The sequence below is a fragment of the Dicentrarchus labrax genome, unplaced genomic scaffold (genome assembly GCF_905237075.1).
Source record: "Dicentrarchus labrax unplaced genomic scaffold, dlabrax2021, whole genome shotgun sequence".
Classification (NCBI taxonomy): Eukaryota; Metazoa; Chordata; class Actinopteri; family Moronidae; genus Dicentrarchus; species Dicentrarchus labrax.
In genome coordinates this window covers 21204960-21223589 of record NW_026136712.1, presented here as the reverse complement: position 1 = coordinate 21223589, position 18630 = coordinate 21204960, and the positions used below count along the sequence as shown (strand labels likewise).

The 18630-nt window shown below is 41.6% G+C and overlaps 1 protein-coding gene across 2 annotated transcripts; it reads right to left on the bottom strand.

Moving 5' to 3' along the window:
* Nucleotides 1-69: 69 nt before the first annotated feature.
* On the bottom strand, nucleotides 70-14979 carry LOC127373453 (protein FAM171A2). 2 transcript variants are annotated; one of them, XM_051417929.1, is made up of 8 exons: nucleotides 14691-14979; nucleotides 11600-11827; nucleotides 7305-7397; nucleotides 6470-6628; nucleotides 5915-6094; nucleotides 5718-5831; nucleotides 4937-5084; nucleotides 70-4612 (listed from the first exon to the last, which is right to left on the bottom strand). In XM_051417929.1, the coding sequence occupies exons 1-8, from the start codon at nucleotides 14785-14787 to the stop codon at nucleotides 3106-3108; spliced, it is 2526 nt and encodes an 841-aa protein (XP_051273889.1). In that variant the 5' UTR covers nucleotides 14788-14979; the 3' UTR covers nucleotides 70-3105. The 2 variants fall into 2 exon arrangements, with proteins under 2 accessions (XP_051273889.1, XP_051273891.1); XM_051417931.1 differs by having other exon boundaries at nucleotides 4958-5084.
* Nucleotides 14980-18630: the final 3651 nt, after the last annotated feature.

Below are 18630 nucleotides of genomic sequence, written 5' to 3'. Positions count from 1 at the left end.
CACGTTAAATTTTGAGTAATTTTTAAACACATAATCTCTCATAACAGAATAAAATCACAGACGTTGACAGACCGTGGGAACAAATTTATTTCTATTTCGTCTCATGTACAGAAAGAATCAGTTTACAGTTTACAAACAACTGACCAGGTTTATGAAGCAAATGATTTTACTGCACAGGATGAAGGCCTACAGTTCAATCTCCTCCCGACCCTCACGTGTGGTTGTACTACCAAAACAAAATGTAAAATAAAAATCCAACAAAGGAAGGTTTAACGTGTCCTCTCAGGGATCCAGTTCACAAAAAAACCTACTGAGAAAACAGATTTTCCTCATGTGAAACCAACAAAAACAAGCCAGGAAAAAGCCACAAATGCACAACTCATAATTAATTCCATATCTGGTCCAAAAAACGTACATTTACAGCAGTGGGACACGACAGTTCAGTAGGAATCATGGCTGTTTTTTACTCTTCAGACTCTGAATTACATCACATTTTCAGTTTGTACTGTAGGCTACTGACACAGGCGTATGAACAGCAAGCAAATGGTGAAAGAGGACCAACAAGTCAGCGTGACTTTTATACAGCTTTCAAGATTTTCACTTCAATAAATCAACCTGGTACGACGGAGTATTAGGCCCAGACTAAGAGAATTTTTTTCGGGGGGGATTATGAGAATAAGGTCGTAATATTAGGTCTACAAGAATAAAGTTGTAACATTACGATAATAAAGTCATAACATTAGGTCTAGGAGAATAAAGTCGTAACATTACGATAATAAAGTCGTAACATTACGATAATAAACTCATAATATTAGGTCTAGGAGAATAAAGTCGTAACATTACGATAATAAAGTCATAATATTAGGTCTAGGAGAATAAAGTCGTAACATTACGATAATAAAGTCGTAACATTACGATAATAAAGTCGTAACATTACGATAATAAACTCATAATATTAGGTCTAGGAGAATAAAGTCGTAACATTACGATAATAAACTCATAATATTAGGTCTAGGAGAATAAAGTCGTAACATTACGATAAAATCGTAACATTACGAGAATAAAATCGTAACATTACGAGAATAAAGTCGTAACATTAGATCTACGAGAATAAAGTCGTAACATTACGATAATAAAGTCGTAACTTTACGAGAATAAAGTCGTAATATTACAAGAATATTTTATTTGCTCATCCAGCAAAACTGTTTAAATATTGCGACTTTATTCTCGTAATTTCCAAAAAGTTTTAGTCCGGCCCTAATACTCCGTTGCAACCTGGAAATAAAAAAACAACAAAAAAAAAACCTTCAAGTTTTATAAACCGTGGAGCTTTTTGTTAATTACGAATCTGCTAGATGACATAATTAAGTTCACAGTTGTTGATGCGTCGTAGGCAGTGGTGATGCTAGTAACAGCGGGCGCGTGTTGGTCAGTATGTTATTGTTGTAAACAATTACGACCGGAAGTGAATTTTTGTTAGAACTGGATTAAGGGAAAATAAAAATAAAATTAAAATCAGCGTGTCTTCATATAACCGAGTTCATTTGGCAATTCAATGCATCAGTGCACGTCACATTATGGTGCCAAACATCCTGGATCGAAGGTTTTCATTGAAAAAAACACCCTATTCTACATGTTACATGCACATCGTATACACATTAAAATCTCATATAGTTCATCATACCATTTACAAGTTTGGTGAAAAAAGAGGAATAGATACAATAAAATCAAGATATTCAAGGACGTTAACAGCCGCAAGAAAAGGTGTTGGTTTTTTTTGGCAGGCATGCTCCCCAGAGTGACGCGAGTCATTGTTAACCACAATGCAGTGTGCTTATTAGTGCCGGCCGAGATCGACAGCTTCGTTTTCGGTGACGACTGACTGCATTTATTTGTATTTATGTTTTTAAAAAGGGACCTGCATGCCTATCACTCGATCCTATGTGAAAGAAGGCACTTACAGGAGAGAAGTGGTACAGGCTCTGTCGACTAAAACAACCCCCTGTAAATCTCAGCAGAATATTAAACAGGTGAGTCTTCAAGTAAAGTGATGTTTTTCTGCTCAGCCGTGTCTTACTTTCTCTTGGCGATTCGAGGGAGTTTGTCAACGCATGAGCCCGAAGAACTGTGGGGGGGCCTTTTGGTGCCTTTCTGTTTATTTCATACATTCATATTGTATGCATGCAGCCTTTCTATACCAAAAAAAAATGGTCTTTCAAACGTCCGGGAATCTATTTACACAACAAAACTAATCGAAAAAGATGTCTTCTGTTGGCCTCGAAAAATCTCTCAACAACGGGAGAAAGGCAGAAGATTTTGGCAGAATTGTAGATCGCTGCGATAAATCGATAACAGAAAAGGATGACGTTTTTAAATGTCTGAATAAGTAATCTGAACACATGAACACAGTACAGGAGGAAGAGGAAGTACATCCCTGCAGGAGCAAAATGCAAGTCGGACTTTAGAGATCGCATTATCCGTTCACAGGGACTCAAGAAAACAAAGGTTGACTACATATTCAAGCTCGTTTCCTTCAAAGAAAACTTATCCGAGTTACAGTTTAGGGAAGTAGTCAAGGAAACACATCCATTAATATGAACCTTTATCCAGGGAAGGGAATCTAATTCACCTAAACAAACCCATAAAAAAGAAAGGTCATCCACTTTCAAATACTTGTTAAGTATCAATCAATCGATTATCAAATTATTAGTAAGTGCTTTATTCTTATATTTTGCTCTATAAAATGGCTATTTCCACAGTCAGTATTTGCGATGGCTCAGACGATGGTTCAGTGGTGTGAAAGGTGACAGAATTCACAACAAACTGGGAAGGTTTCAGTACACAACAGATCATCTCAGTGGAAACCAGAAGGATTAAGTGACAGTGATACTACGAGAGTCATCAGAAAGTGCAAAAAGCACCTCACCAGGAACACAAAGGCCAGACAACAACCTGAAAATGGACCAGTGAAGCGTGGTTGTGCTTATCGCGATCTCTCTCGGTGAAAACATCGCTCTTCTTCCATGTTTGATGTGGACAGATTCCCCCTCAGATCCCCAAAAAGATTGTTAAAAGGTCCAAGTGTTCACCAAGTTCAAAAGAGGCTCACTTCCTGGGGTGGAAGACCATCAGAGGCCGGTCTTCGATCTTCTGCCAGGGGCTCTTCTTGTTCTCGTCTTTGTCATCGGGGTCGTCCTCGGGGCTCGTCATGGAGTCGCGGCGGTTCTCGCTGTTGCTGCTGCGGCTGCTGTTCACTCGGCTGCGTCCCCTTCTGGGGATGGTGGATCCTCGGGAGGACGGACCTTCGTCAAGGAGCGGGGTGAGGGAGTTCTCCTCGGGTGAGACCGGGCGTCCCTCGCTGCTGCTGCTGGGCTCGCTGTGGTCAGGGTAGGCCAGCTTGGAGTAACTCTTCCCGCCGCCGCTAACACCGTGGCCCTTACGCCCTCCTGTCCCCCAGCGCTCGTCTTTTCCCTTCCGATTGACTGCCGACTTGCGTTCTTGGGACTCCAGAGGTGGTTCGAGGTTGACGTCTCGGCCAGCGCTGCTGGGACCACCTAAGAATCCACCACCGCCGCCACCGCCGCCACCACTGAGGTCATTCCCAGCATCTATGTAGGAATGGCGCACGTGAGCGTTATTGCGTCCATCCAGCGAGATGAACCACGCCCTCGGGTGCTGTTTAACACCCAGCTCCAGCAGCTTCTTCTCCGTCAATGCCTGCAGTTCCCCGTTCATCTGAGCCATGGTGGAGTCGTTAAAGAGCACCGGGATGGTCACCGGTCCACCGGAGGAGTCAGACGCCCAGCTCGGCTCCTCTGAGTCGTCGCCTTGGGATCCGCCTTGCTGCTGTTGCTGCAGTTGGCCTTGTTTCTGGGAGTGGTGGTGATGATGCTGCTGGCCTCCTCCCATCTGAGCGCCGTCTTTGTCTTGATCCTTCTGGTCTTTGCCGTCTTTTCCGGAGAACTCGGAGGGCAGGCGCATATAGTGGGCTGGGATGACGAGGGTCGGCACCATGCTCCGGTACATGTTCTCCTTCATCTGGTCAATGGAGCTGCAGAAGATGATCTGACCTGGTTGGGTGTTGAGGGACGTGGGTCTGGCGAGACTGTCCGCAGCTGCTGCCGAATATTCTGGCGGTTTGTCCGACTGGCTCGGCACATAGCCTTGGAAGCGAGGCGGGGACGGCGGATCGGAGGAGTATCCTCGATTGTCGTTGGCGTTGTGGTGTCGGTGATATTCGGACTCCTTGCCCTCCATGGGGCTGTAGCTCCGGTTGTAGTCTTCATGCAGCAAAGGGTTGTCCAGGTTGTTGGTTTCTGTGGCCCGTGTGACCTTCATGGGGAAGCTTTCACCACGTTGTGGACCCGACGCGTTCTTTCCCTTCGCGTGTCGCAACATGTGAGCTGGAACGTGTTTGGTCAAGTCCTCCCTCGAGCTCTGGTAGTCTCGAGATGGGGACATTTCGGATTTGTCGTTAGAGGGTCCGGACTCTGCGTGGCCTCCGCAGATCAGATTGAGGCGCGACGTGGACGTACCCTGGTCTCGCTTAGCGCCGTTCAGATTGGCCGTGTGGGGTTTCCCTTGCTGTCGACGAGGTTTTAAGCACTTCCGCCTGAAAGATAAACAAACACTGAAAGTCAAAGGTGAAACAAAAGCCTGACTCGGGATTACAAGAAGAGTCTAATAACGAGAACCTAAAATTAAACCCACATTCACATAAGAGTGGACCCTTCTTAAGCCCCGCCCCTTTTGAAACCATGTAGTTTTCAACATAGATTAGCCTAGCATGTAGCATATGTAAGTACATGAAAGGAGGAAGTAGACCGAAGCTTGCTCAACTGTCATTGGAGCGCAGAGCCAAAAGGGGGCGGGGCTTAAGAGGGGTCTGTTATCAACACCATCATTTTTGCTATTGATAGAAACCTAAAACTGAGACCTGCGCCTACGCTCCCCACACCTGCAGTAGTAGAGCAGCACACAGAGCAGGATGAGCACCAGCAGGGCCAGCGAGCCCAGGATGGAGAGCAGGAACAGGGTGTGGTAGGTAGTGATGTCCCTCAAGCCCGGATGAGACAGACCCAATCCTGCAAGACAATTCAGAAAGAATCACTTACCTCCCTCAACATCGACATACTGATGCTGTGTAAATGTTTAAAAGCAAATCATATAAAGTTAAAACAGAGGAAACACGAGGATATATTATATTTGTTGGGGACTATTTTCAGCTGCGGATTAATCCACATTTGGTGCTCTAGTCAGTATTTGGGGCAGCAGGACGGTGTATGTGGGTTTGATTTAAAATAAACTGTGTGTGTTTATGGTAATGAAGGAACAACAGTGAGGCTCACTGATGTGGTTTTAATAGATCTTGGAACAACAGTAGAGCTCTTATGGCTCAGAGGAAGAACACATATCAGGCTCTGGATGTATAGGATCACTAATTTGGGTCAATTCATTGTTGGTTTTGGTCTTTTCATGAGATTAGCTTACAATAAGAAACATATAGAACATCACAGGCCTCATACTTTTAAAGGGAAAACATGTTAATGAAATCTCTCCATGCTGCTGCGGATTCATCCAACAACACCTGGCCTTCAGCACCAAACAAGAGCATTACATCTTGTCACCCTAGAGACTCACAGTACACAGGAACATCTGCTGGCTCAGCAGCAGCACTGACAGCAGAGTGGAGGGAGGGTGAGGAAGAGCTACGGTACCTGAAGACGAAGGGAAGGCGGCTAACCAGTATCCCATCTGAGGAACCACAACGTTCCAGATGAACTGGTTTCCCTCCTTTTTGATGTATCCGGTCCCGTTCCTGACCCACAGTCCTATAGAAAAATATATGAATCACAGACTGATACTGCAGTTACAGATATAACCGTAGTTCTGTGCCATAGGTAGAGTCTCTCACCCGTCTTAGGCTGATACAGCCAAGCAGGTACACTCGTGGCCATCCTGTTGCGGGTGTCGGACGGCAGCGGCACAGAGATGTGGATCGGATCGGAGACCTGGATCGCGCCGCCGTCTTTGTCGAAGAGCTGGATGCTGACCACGGCCAAACCCGTCAAGTCCGTCCACCCGGTTTCTGCACCTGAGCCGAAAAACAGTCTCAGATATCAGTTTCAACCACGAGGCTGTTTATCAGAGGGTGAAAGGCTCTTTTACATGTTAAATAATAACATAAACTTTAAAAATAACAATTTAATTTAGTTTTCTTCACATGAATGAATGAGATGCTGAGATTTAGACTGTGTGTGTTATTTCTTACATCCTTCAGAATCAAGTCAAATGTCTCTCTTATTATCAAAGACAGTGAAGATACTTTACATGTCAAAAAGTATGCGGACACCTGAACATTACACCCATATGTGACAGTAAATCTGAATCTATAACAGTCTCAACTCTTCTGATGTTTGACCCTCGCTGTTATTCACAATCAATCCCAGATGCCTCAGTACAGACAGACCTGAGCTGTTGGTCTCTTGGCCCAGGAGGAACGGGAACCCCCCGATCTCATACTGCGTCCTGGCCGTGGTCAGCGCAGCCGACAGCGCCGTGTAGTTGGAGTTGGACGGCAGCTGAAGGGACTTCCTCTGCAGCTGCACCAGCGGCTGGTTACGAGCTCCTGCACAGACACACAATCGCACATTCCTGGAAGTCTGGCAAACACCTCGTGAACCATACGTCTCGATATCATTTACAAGGCGTAACAACACGGACTGCACTGGTGTTTTACTGTATCACAGACACGAGGAAGTGGCTCTAAAACACTATAACAAAGTGCTCTGCTGCAGCTGTTGCTATGGTGATGGCAGCAGCAAAATAACACAGGGTCATTGAAATGTTACGCAGTGAAATCTGTGGAGGCCCGAACAGGGTGTGAATCTATCTTCACTCTCTGCTGGAGACCGACTAATTTAAGATGTGATGACAGAATAACGGTTGAAGGGTCAAACTGATTTCCCCCCCCAAGTGACCAAAATGGGATTCTTGTGTGTAAAAAGTGTAAAATATGTAAAATAATCTGTTTCTTCGTAATTCTTTAAAGATTGGAGTCATAAATCGTGACTCGGGTCCTTTGGGTCAGCTAAAAATCCTTCATAAAGTCAGTTTATAACAGAGAAGAGAGCAAACATCATTAAATATCCAGATTTCTGTAGAGAAAAAGGTTATTTTCTTTTATTTAATCTACATGTTTGGGGGCTTTTTCCCTCTTCATTAGACAGCTTGAGAGATGGACAGGTTGGACTCGAACCCCTGGACGCAGCAGCGAGGACTCAGCCTCTAATAAAAGTGTTTACCTGGTGACCCAGACAGCACCTGCAGGACGTCATCGTACAGAATGAGGGTTCCTGGCCTCTGAACGAGGAGATACAGGCTGACTGATGCATACACTATGAAGAGGAAGAAACACTGTAAGTTAACAGGTGGAGCAGCAACTCAACAAGCAAACCTCAACTTAAATGTCTTTAAATTAATGATAAAGAACACAAAATAAAAGTGGAAAATCTAGTAATTGTAACTTCAAATGTATTTGTGGAGCTAAAACCCAGAAGCTTGTTCCTAAATGTGATCGCTAGAAGGAAAAAGCTAACGTTAGCAGCTATAGACAGTAGGGTTGGGCGGTAATATGGTATACCGCGGGGTCTTAAAAATAGCAACGGTATCAGTTTCAATACCGTCATCAAAAAAAATGCAATGCACTTATATAGGAGACAAGGATTAAATATAATTTATTTAATGCCTAAAAATGCTTATGTGTGGTTGTCATCACGTGACAGTGTGGAGGAGAGAGAGAGAGAGACAGAGAGAGAGAGGGGGGGAGGGGGGAGATGGCAAGTTGCGCACTGAGTGACCTGGTATCAAAGAAGAACACACACTGCAGTCAGTGTTGCCAACTCCTCAGTAAAGAAAGTAGCTATTGGTTGTCCTAAAAGTCGCTAGAAGTCGCTAAATGACTTCATCGTCTAAGTTGCATAATTTGAAAAAAGTGAGTAAAAAAAACCCTAAATTTAATAAATTTAAATTTTTTAATGTATTTTTGGTGAGAGCGAGTGAAGAAACATTTACATTTACAGAGTGGGAACGGCGGTGGCCATGCGCGATTCATTTGCAGACTGGACGCGGAGTGGTGTGTGTCTCCTCTCTGACTGCAGGCTGGGACTGCTGCGAGGAGGCTACTGAGGCTGACCACCTGTGAGTGATTTTGGACGGGGGAGGGGCTCACGGCAGCACCTGCTGCTCGTTGAGCACAGTAACTGCAGAGTGATAAGTGCTTTCACGTCAGAGTCTCCAAACACCAGAAAAGTCTCCAATAACACCAGAAAAAGTCGCTAACTATTAAAAAACAGAGCACAGCAGACACGTCCAGGTTCCACATTTTGAGGAGGGACACCACATTCATCTTGTCCTTATTCGACCAGGCAGTGAAGAAAGCCAACTCCTGCCCATTCATGAATGTGGTGCTTTTCCTCAACCAGTTTGGCCAGAAGGACACTGAAGAGCTGGATCGGACAGACATTCTTGACCCATCGGATGTCAGGTCAGTGTCTGTCCACATGACCTGCAGTATTGCAGCAAAGGACCCTCACACACAGCTCCTGTTCTCGAGATTTGGCCTTGAAGACCTGGTTGGCTTGAATGGCATGCTCTTCAGCACACTGGGGATGCATGAGGCCACCAACTTCCAGAGCAATCTGGACCCCAGAGGCATGGATGTGAGCAAGGAGTTGCTGAGTGTGCTTGCACCACATGGCAAGTTCACATTTATGCAGCTCTATGTGGACTCACCACATGGTCACATCCAGATGCCCTTCAAGCATCCTGTGAGTGGTGCGATAGTGACGTGCAGGTTGTCTCACCATCACTTCCACAGTTCTGTGGCCTCACGGGCAGAGAACTGCCTGAGGAACATGAGCGACCTAACTGACAGGATGGTGGGTCAGCTGGAGTGCCGATTGGAGTGGTACGTTTTGAGGATGAAGTGCCACGAATACTCGACCCATCCGAGCACTTCAGTCTCTCCAGACTGACCTGCCTCCTGGAGGAACACGCACTCCTTCTCCCATTCCAAGACACTATAACCTTCACTTTGGTTTCAGTGCTCAGGGATGTCCTGCATATGGCGCATACCCTGAAACAAACCTTTGTGGACAACATCGGAGTGGCACGCTTTGATGCCACATGGAGGGCCTTCCAGTAGCTTGCACTTGAGGAGGTGCTCTACGGCCGTCCTCTTTCACCACTGGACTTCACACTAAGCGTGTCTCTTGGTACAAGTTCAGTGAGTGACAAGAGCCTCTCGAAAACAGCAAGGGTTCATTGGACTGGCACCTCACTCAAGTGCAACCTCAGAGGAAACACCACCACTGCTCCACCACTGGACCAGACAACCCCTCCAGGTGATGCGCATCGAGCGTCTATTTCCTCTATGTCAGACACTAGAGGCAGGAGCATCAGTAACTGGGATAGCGCTTGTGAGAGTGCTTTTGGGGCATCTATACAAGCGCAACACTGAAATCCCAATGTCGGCTCTAATGTCCACACGGCCACCTGGCAGACTCATTGGTGCCTGGCCTCTTGACACCCTGTGCGAGGACCTTTCTGTGAAAGGACTGTTTCCCCCCACCACACACTTTTGCCAGGGATCAGGTTTTGGTGAAGAAGTTTGGCAAGGATGTCAAGGACTGCCTTACACAAGGCTTCTTTGACAGCAAGCTGAACTTCTTCCCTGCTTTTAAATTCAGGGATGTCAGGGGCACAAAGAGAGTTCCAGTAAACCATTCCCCATTTCTTTGGTGGCACAAATGACCATGCAGGTGTGTGTGGAGGTGGAGAGGCGGTCCCATACGTACCCCAGGAACCTGGAAAAGTACAGGGACCATGGCATGGCATGGATGGAGAAGGTTCTTGCACGGCTTCCACCAAAGATGAAAACTCTTCCCAACTGTCAACTCAAAGCTGTCACCTTCGTTTCCTGCATTGGCTTTGTGATGAATGGCGACTACGTCGACTTTAATCACCTCAGGGACCTGCTGCAGGAAATGAGCCTGGCTATCTCACAGGCTGACATGCAGAAGATGCAGATCCTGTCGAAGTTCACACTGCCAAAGGTGTACAATGTGATCATCTGGAAGCTGCATGAGGACATTCCCTACCGTGCTGTGCCACCTACTCATCGCATTCTCTCACACACACCACAGCAAACATGGATGAACCACAAGAGCCCATTCAGCCTGAGGAGGATGTCCAGAATGTTGAGCTGCAGGATGACTTGAGGCCCATGGAGAGGTCGCAAGCCGTGTACCTACCTGCAAATACATCCATGAAATGGTCAGCTCAGGAGCTGTCATTCATCCCCACAGGCAGGCGCATAGAACTAAAGACTGCATACCAGGAATACAGCCAGAAGTGTAAGGAACATAAAGTTGCCATCAGAAGCTACATAGCCTTTCATACAAAGGTGTGGAAATTAAAGTCAGAGATTCATGGTAAAAATTTTCAAAAGTGGGCACCCAGTTAGCTCAGTCAGTAGAGCTGGCAACCCATGTAGTTGTAGCTCAGCTGGGTTGAACCAAACTGCAGTCCCTAGGATCACTGAGGCCAGACCCAAGAGTCCACAACTCACCTGATACCTGACCATATTCAGTTATACTTAGGTTAACCACTCCCACACTTGGTGTGGGACCCAAAAAATTCAAAATACAAACCTGCTCCAATTGACTCCAAATGGCCTGAAAACGTGCTCCTACACACTTTCTGAAAATTCCATACTAGAGCTGACACTTTTTTCAACATAGGATCGCTCCATTAACAATGAATGAACGCACGTTCGGTCGAATAACTCCCGAACCGAACGCCGTAGACATAATTCGACCACGCTGAACACGTAGGACTTGTCCCCGAGTCTCTACCCCGAGGTCGTATGAACACTGAACTTCCTACCTCTAATTAAATCTTGTAAAAATTCACAAGTTTTGTTTCCTGTCTTATAAAAGCAAACAGCAAGTAACTATGAATTTGTTCAAAATTGAGTGAAATTGAACTTTTAAATGTTTTATCTTGTGACAAAGTCCAGTCTCGCTCTGTCCTGTACAACATAAGTTGTTACGATTCACGCTGTTTACTGACGTATTTTATGTCAGAGAACAAAATCTCTTCATCTCTTTCTGGATTTTAGGACTAATTTCTCATTTCTTTTCTCCGTTATCATTTACTCAAACTCTTTAATCTCTCGGCTTTAACGTTGTAAGTATAAAGCAGCAGGGACAAAACAGTCTACAGTTGTTTATTATTACCACTTTATATTTCAGTATGTCTCAGCTGTATATAACAATAACTCCTAATGATGTAATTAATTAAATTCATGCAACTTGATCTCAGATAAGCGGCAGAGACCAATTAAAAATGGGTAATTCATTTGAGTGATTGCTAAAATAAACCCTAACATCAACAGAGCAGTGACAGTGTTTGAACTGAAGGACAAAAAGGACTGAAACACCAAAAGTTTTAGTTTAAAGGTGTAAAACGTCTCCGGACAGCCATCAGTTACGGATCAATATCTCAATAAACTGCGTGTTCTTCCTCGGGGACTCACAGGGGATCCGGCTCGAGTGCCAGGGCACCGAGTTGGTGACGTAGTCTTGTTTTGAGGCCGTAATGATGACCCAGGTTCCCGTGCGGTACAGGAAGTTGACTCTCAGGACGCCATCGCTGCCGGCCCGGCTGGACGCCAACACGGTCTGGTTGCCATGGACTTCCACGTGGGCGTTGGCCAGCGGCGACAGGTCGCTGTTGTCGAACACCTGGACTTTGATTTGCACCTCTGGAAGACATAAAGAGAGGAACTGATTAATGGAGGGGTGAACCGTTGAGTAACGTGAGGAAGAAGCTAACGAGGATCTTAATAAACAAACAAATCAGATTTCTCATTTAAAGTCTTTTTTTTATCAAAAAACCTTTTTGTGTTTTGTCCGGCCGACGAAAGTCAACTTAGATTTTTGTAAATTGTGATTTTTTTAAAATTATTTTCTGATATTTTGTCGACCAAATTCAGATTCATCAATGAACTTTGAAGCAAATCCAATAATCTGTTAGCAGCAGATGAATCTATAAAGACAGAAATCATCATTTGCAGCCCTCATTGTTCACATTAATCTAAATATTAACTCACATTAGTACTTTAATCAAATGTAAAGAAGCTCAGGACTCATTCATCTCTAAAAGAAAACACTAAATATCCTTCTCAAATGAGAGGAAAACGTCCATTTATTATTATTATTATTATTATTATTGTTGTTGATGATGATGATGTTCACAGACACACACCCATCATAAACCCCATCGCGTGGCTCTCCCTGCCCTTCATCCTGCCATGTTTTACAGCCCCAGAACATTTTGTCTCTCATCTCGCCTCTTGGAACGGCGTGGATGTGGGTCACGCTGGGGGTGTTTCCATGGATACGAGCTGACTCTCCAAAAAAAAAAAAAAAAAAAAAAGGGGCGGCCTGGCTTGTTGTTGCCTCCTCGGCTCAGCTCAGCTCCCCTGTAGCACCGCGAGCTGTCGTCCTCTGAAACCTCTCAGTGACAGCGACTGACGGCTGCGTTCAGATAATAACAATGTGTGTGTGTGTGTTGTGTGTGTGTGTGTGTAAACGCTGTCAGCCATTACCATAATTGGTTCAATAAAGGCTCCCTTGTGTGTGTGCGTGGAGAGGATTTCCTCCATCTGTAGCTTGAAGCGGCTCCATTGACAGAAGCACTGAGAGTCGCAGTGTCACATCGAGAGTTTTCACTCACTCGAAGAGGCTCGAGTTTTAAGATTCAGTCGAGCTTCAGCGGAGCGTTAAAGAACCTCCTCTGACGGCGTCTCTGGGCCGAGATAAATCCTTAAATTCAAACTTAGCAAAAGTCAGAGGCAGGGAAAAGATATTCTGGGAGAGTTTAGCTTCTTGGTGCTCAGGTTTTTAAAGATTATAGTGGTTTGTTTTGTCAGAAAAGATTCAACAAAAGAGGCAAATATCCACCTCTGACTCTGAATATTTGACCTTTCTGGCTAATAAAACAGTTGCAGGTGCATTTTTCTGTCCGTTGACTAATCAATGAATCGACTGCAGCTGTGCAGATGTCTTCAGACGGCTGAATTTGCTCCTTGCTAATTACTGCAGGTCGGCAGAAGTGCTGAGCTGCTCCGAAACACACCTGAAGTATCAATTAATGAGGATTTAATCCGCCAAGCAGCAGCTGGGGAGCAGAAAGCTATTACACTTTAATTTAAATCAGCTTTTAATTTAAATCAACCAAAAGAAAAAAAAAAATAAAAAAAAAAAAAATTTTTTATAAAAAAAATTTTTTGCTTTTTCTAACAGAACTCAACAATCAAATCAACTAAAACAGTTGATAATAGAAAATTTACACTAATGTTGAGCTACATTTATTTATATTTCACTGTGCTGTTTGAACAAACTGTGTCTTATTATAAGATTTGTGCTAATTATTAATCTCAGATTCTTAAATTCAGCTCAATAAAGTGACAAAATACAGTATATCTTACAGTTTATTGCATCTTTATAATATTATTATCTAATAATATAATGATGTATTAATATATAAGCCTTGTGTTTATGTTGTAGCTGCTAGCATGTGGAGCTAATAGTAGGTACTTTGCTGTAAATACAGATTTTAAAAGGTGATTCTTTGTTTTGTTTGGAAAATAAATCAAAGTTACAGAAGAAAAAGTATAAAACAATGTAAAAATACTTTAATCCAAGTAAACAAGCTGCAATTGAAACTGAAAGTAAAGCTGATGAAGCAGAGCGACCCCTTTCAGTCTGTTTATATTGTATTATTTATTATTACTGAAGAAATGTTAAATATATCGTATATTATTTGGTATTTAATCTATAACGTGTCATTTTATTAGTTGATTATTATGTTTTGTGTGTAAAATGTAACCATAACTGCAGCAGTTAGAGTAAAAGTACAATATTCCCTCCTTTAAAATAAACCGAATCTCATAACTGTATTTGAGTAAAAGTACTTAGTTACAATCCCCGACTGTCTGCAACCATCCATGCAGCTGGAAATAGCTTGAAGCATGAATAATGCAATGTAATTACATAATGTCCTTCAAACATAAACACTGCTGTAGTTTCTGTAAAGCTGCACCATGAATACACACCTTCATCCATCCTGATGCATTCTGGGGCCTTTTTTTTATTTTATTTATCAACACATATAGAATAAAAATGTGTGTCGGCTGAGTGTCTGACACACATTGTGGAGCTCACTGTCACACACACACACACACACACACATATATAAGGCCTGATATTACAGCATTATTAAAGGCCTGCACTCTGCTCAGACACATCTGTACAGTCTCTGAGCACAATAACAGCAGCCTGGGCCCTCTGTGGGATTACCACCTCCTGGTTATTGATGCATCTTCACCATTAAAACCGACGTTTTAAAAAGCGCATACGACCACAAAGATCACCCCCCCCTCCTCCTCCTCCTCCTTCATACCACCTCCCCTCCAGACAGCATGATACCGAGAGCTTTTAGAGGCTTTGGTCGACAGAAAAAAGCCATAAAAATGCAACCACTCCCATCTTCTCATTGTGCTGCATCCCCCCCCCCTCCCCTCCCTCCCCTCCCTCCACACCACCACCACGTATGGCTCTTACCAAATGCTCCCTGATCTGGAAGAGATTTGGCCAGCGCCTCCCAAAGCGCGCAGATCCACACGAAGAGGAGCACACGAGAGATGTAGTTGGCCGGCATCCTCGCAACTACATCTCTAGTCCCTGCAGCTCGGCGGCCATGTATCCATACTCCTGCCCTCGGCGGGGTTGAGAGCTCTGAACCGCCTCACACTGGGGGGCTCCGGAGCACCAGGGCTGGTTGAATGGAGATGCTGCTGCCGTCGGTCTGTGTGCGGGCTTCGCCTTGTTTTTATTGTCTGGAGGTTGGAGAGAGAGAGAGGAGGGAGGGAGGGAGGGAGGGAGGGAGAGGATATAAGGGTCCAATGTTTCCCTCTGCTGGTGTGAGGAGGAGAAACAGCGACTCAAGCTGCTTGTTGTTCTGCACTGAACTGATCTGGAGTCTGCAGAAGAACACAACTCATTTAAATGTTTAATTAATAAACATCTGATACATGTTTGTGTATGGAAGCTTATTTCTGCCAGTGCGACGACATAATGAGAAACTTTTCACTTAGCATCTCAAATTATTGATTTAGCATCTCTAAATATTGATTTAGCATCTCTAAATATTGACTTAGCATCTCTAAATATTGATTTAGCATCTCAAATTATTGATTTAGCATCTCTAAATATTGACTTAGCATCTCTAAATATTGATTTAGCATCTCTAAATATTGATTTAGCATCTCTAAATATTGACTTAGCATCTCTAAATATTGATTTAGCATCTCAAATTATTGATTTAGCATCTCATTGTTTGCTCTAAATATTGACTTAGCATCTCTAAATATTGATTTAGCATCTCTAAATATTGACTTAGCATCTCTAAATATTGACTTAGCATCTCTAAATATTGATTTAGCATCTCAAATTATTGATTTAGCATCTCTAAATATTGACTTAGCATCTCTAAATATTGATTTAGCATCTGTAAATATTGATTTAGCATCTCAAATTATTGATTTAGCATCTCTAAATATTGACTTAGCATCTCTAAATATTGATTTAGCATCTCTAAATATTGACTTAGCATCTCTAAATATTGATTTAGCATCTCTAAATATTGATTTAGCATCTCTAAATATTGACTTAGCATCTCTAAATATTGATTTAGCATCTCAAATTATTGATTTAGCATCTCTAAATATTGACTTAGCATCTCTAAATATTGATTTAGCATCTCAAAATATTGACTTAGCATCTCTAAATATTGATTTCGCATCTCTAAATATTGATTTCGCATCTCTAAATATTGATTTAGCATCTCAAAATATTGACTTAGCATCTCTAAATATTGATTTAGCATCTCAAATTATTGACTTAGCATCTCAAAATATTGATTTAGCATCTCTAAATATTGACTAAGCATCTCAAATTATTGATTTAGCATCTCAAAATATTGATTTAGCATCTCAAATTATTGATTTAGCATCTCTAAATATTGATTTAGCATCTCTAAATATTGATTTAGCATCTCTAAATATTGATTTAGCATCTCAAATTATTGATTTAGCATCTCTAAATATTGATTTAGCATCTCTAAATATTGACTTAGCATCTCTAAATATTGATTTAGCATCTCAAAATATTGATTTAGCATCTCTAAATATTGATTTAGCATCTCAAAATATTGACTTAGCATCTCTAAATATTGATTTAGCATCTCTAAATATTGACTTAGCATCTCAAAATATTGATTTAGCAGCTCAAATTATTGATTTAGCATCTCTAAATATTGATTTAGCATCTCTAAATATTGATTTAGCATCTCAAATTATTGATTTAGCATCTCTAAATATTGATTTAGCATCTCTAAATATTGACTTAGCATCTCTAAATATTGATTTAGCATCTCAAAATATTGACTTAGCATCTCTAAATATTGATTTAGCATCTCTAAATATTGATTTAGCATCTCAAATTATTGACTTAGCATCTCAAAATATTGATTTAGCATCTCAAATTATTGACTAAGCATCTCAAATTATTGATTTAGCATCTCAAAATATTGATTTAGCATCTCAAGTTATTGATTTAGCATCTCTAAATATTGATTTAGCATCTCAAATTATTGATTTAGCATCTCTAAATATTGATTTAGCATCTCAAATTATTGATTTAGCATCTGTAAGTATTGATTTAGCATCTCTTAATAAGACTCATAGTAAGTGAATTTGTAGCAAATACATGAAAAATAGCCACGTGTCTATATAGATATAGATAGATAGATAGATAGATAGATAGATAGATAGAGGATAGATTGATTGATTGATAGATATAGATTTATTGATTGATAGATAGAGAGGCCATACTGACAGTATAATATAATCTATCATTGGATTAATGTATTTAAGTTGAAGCAGTATGTTAAGATCAGAGCTGGCAGAGGTGGAGCTCATGCTCTATACTGTGAGCTATTAATATATTTATAGTAAAGTATTAAAATATTCAGAAGTACAAGTAACTCAAAGATGTTCTTCAGTGTTTCCCAGGTTGATGAAAAATGTCTTGTAAATGTCATTAAAATGTATGTTTCTTCTTCTCATAGGCCCGTGTGTTCATTGTATTATTGTATTATTAATGTATAGTGAATATTACGCACACTGCACACTATCTACTTTATTATATATATTTTACTTATTGGTCATCTTGGTGCCTATATTCTTCTATATATAAATATATACAACTGGAATTCACTTATATAATCTGGTATTTATGTTTTTATTGTATAAATAAGGTGGAAATAACTTATTTCTGTATTTTAATCTACTTTCTGCTTCTATTTCTCAACAGTTTAAAGGTGAATATTGTTATTTTTACTGCGTTACATTTATTTAACTGTAGTTATTAAGATTTGATGTGATCAGTGATAAAATACTCAAATATGTTGAGTTACAGTCATAAAACCACAGTACAAGTGCACTCAAGTATCAGGCAGAGACAGTGAATAAAGGATCAAACGATCAATAATATTATATATTGTTGGGTTATTGATGTAGTTGATGAACAGTGAGGTAATGTGTTTTATAGGCTCGTCGCAGAGTTTTATACTCAGAATATTTCAATCTGGCGACTGTACGGTCAGAAAACTCAATAAAATGTGCTGTTTTTATTTTCCTGGCAGTGGAGCCGGAACATTTAGACCTTTTATGTGTGGAAATACAATATAATTATATATATAAAATCAACAGTTAAGTTTCTTGATTTATCTTCACTCAGACTAAAATCCTACTCTGAGTTATTTCCATTTTATGTTCCAGTGGAGTTTATTCGACTTTTTAATCAAACAATTTACTTTATTAAATATGCTCAGTTTTTACACTGTTATGAATAAAACTCTCCAACAGTATTTAAAGTAATCAAAAAGAGCTCAATCTACAGTACTGTGCAAGAGTTTTAGGCAGGTATGAAAAAAATGCTGTAAACTAAGAATGCTTTCAAAAATGGAAGTTTTAATAATTTATTTTCATCAATTAACAAAATGCAGTGAATGAACAGAAGAGAAACCTAAATCAAATCAATACTTGGTGTGACCACCCTTTGCCCTTCAAGACAGCATCAGTTCTTCTAGGTACACTTGCACACAGTCTTTGAAGGAACTAAGCTGGTAGGTTGTTCCAAACATCGTGGAGAACTAACCACAGATCTTCTGTGGATGTAGGCTTCCTCTAATCCTTCTGTCTCTTCATGTAATCCCAGACACACTCGAGATCAGGGCTCTGTGGGGGCCATGCCATCACTTCCAGGACTTCTTGTTCTTCTTTACGCTGAAGATAGTTCCTATTGACCATGGCTGTATGTTTGGGGTCGTTGTCCTGCTGCAGAATAAATTTGGGGTCAATTATACGCCTCCCTGACATGAGGTATTGCATGATGGATAAGTATCTGCCTGTATTTCTCAGCATTGAGGATACCATTAATC

Excerpts from the sequence above, each read along its gene's own strand:
- LOC127373453 (XM_051417929.1), bottom strand. The coding sequence starts at position 14,787 with ATGCCGGCCAACTACATCTCTCGTGTGCTCCTCTTCGTGTGGATCTGC. Across the intron at positions 11,828-14,690 it reads TCCAGATCAGGGAGCATTTG|AGGTGCAAATCAAAGTCCAG; the intron begins GTAAGAGCCATA and ends TATGTCTTCCAG. Across the intron at positions 6,629-7,304 it reads GGTGCTGTCTGGGTCACCAG|GAGCTCGTAACCAGCCGCTG; the intron begins GTAAACACTTTT and ends GTGTCTGTGCAG.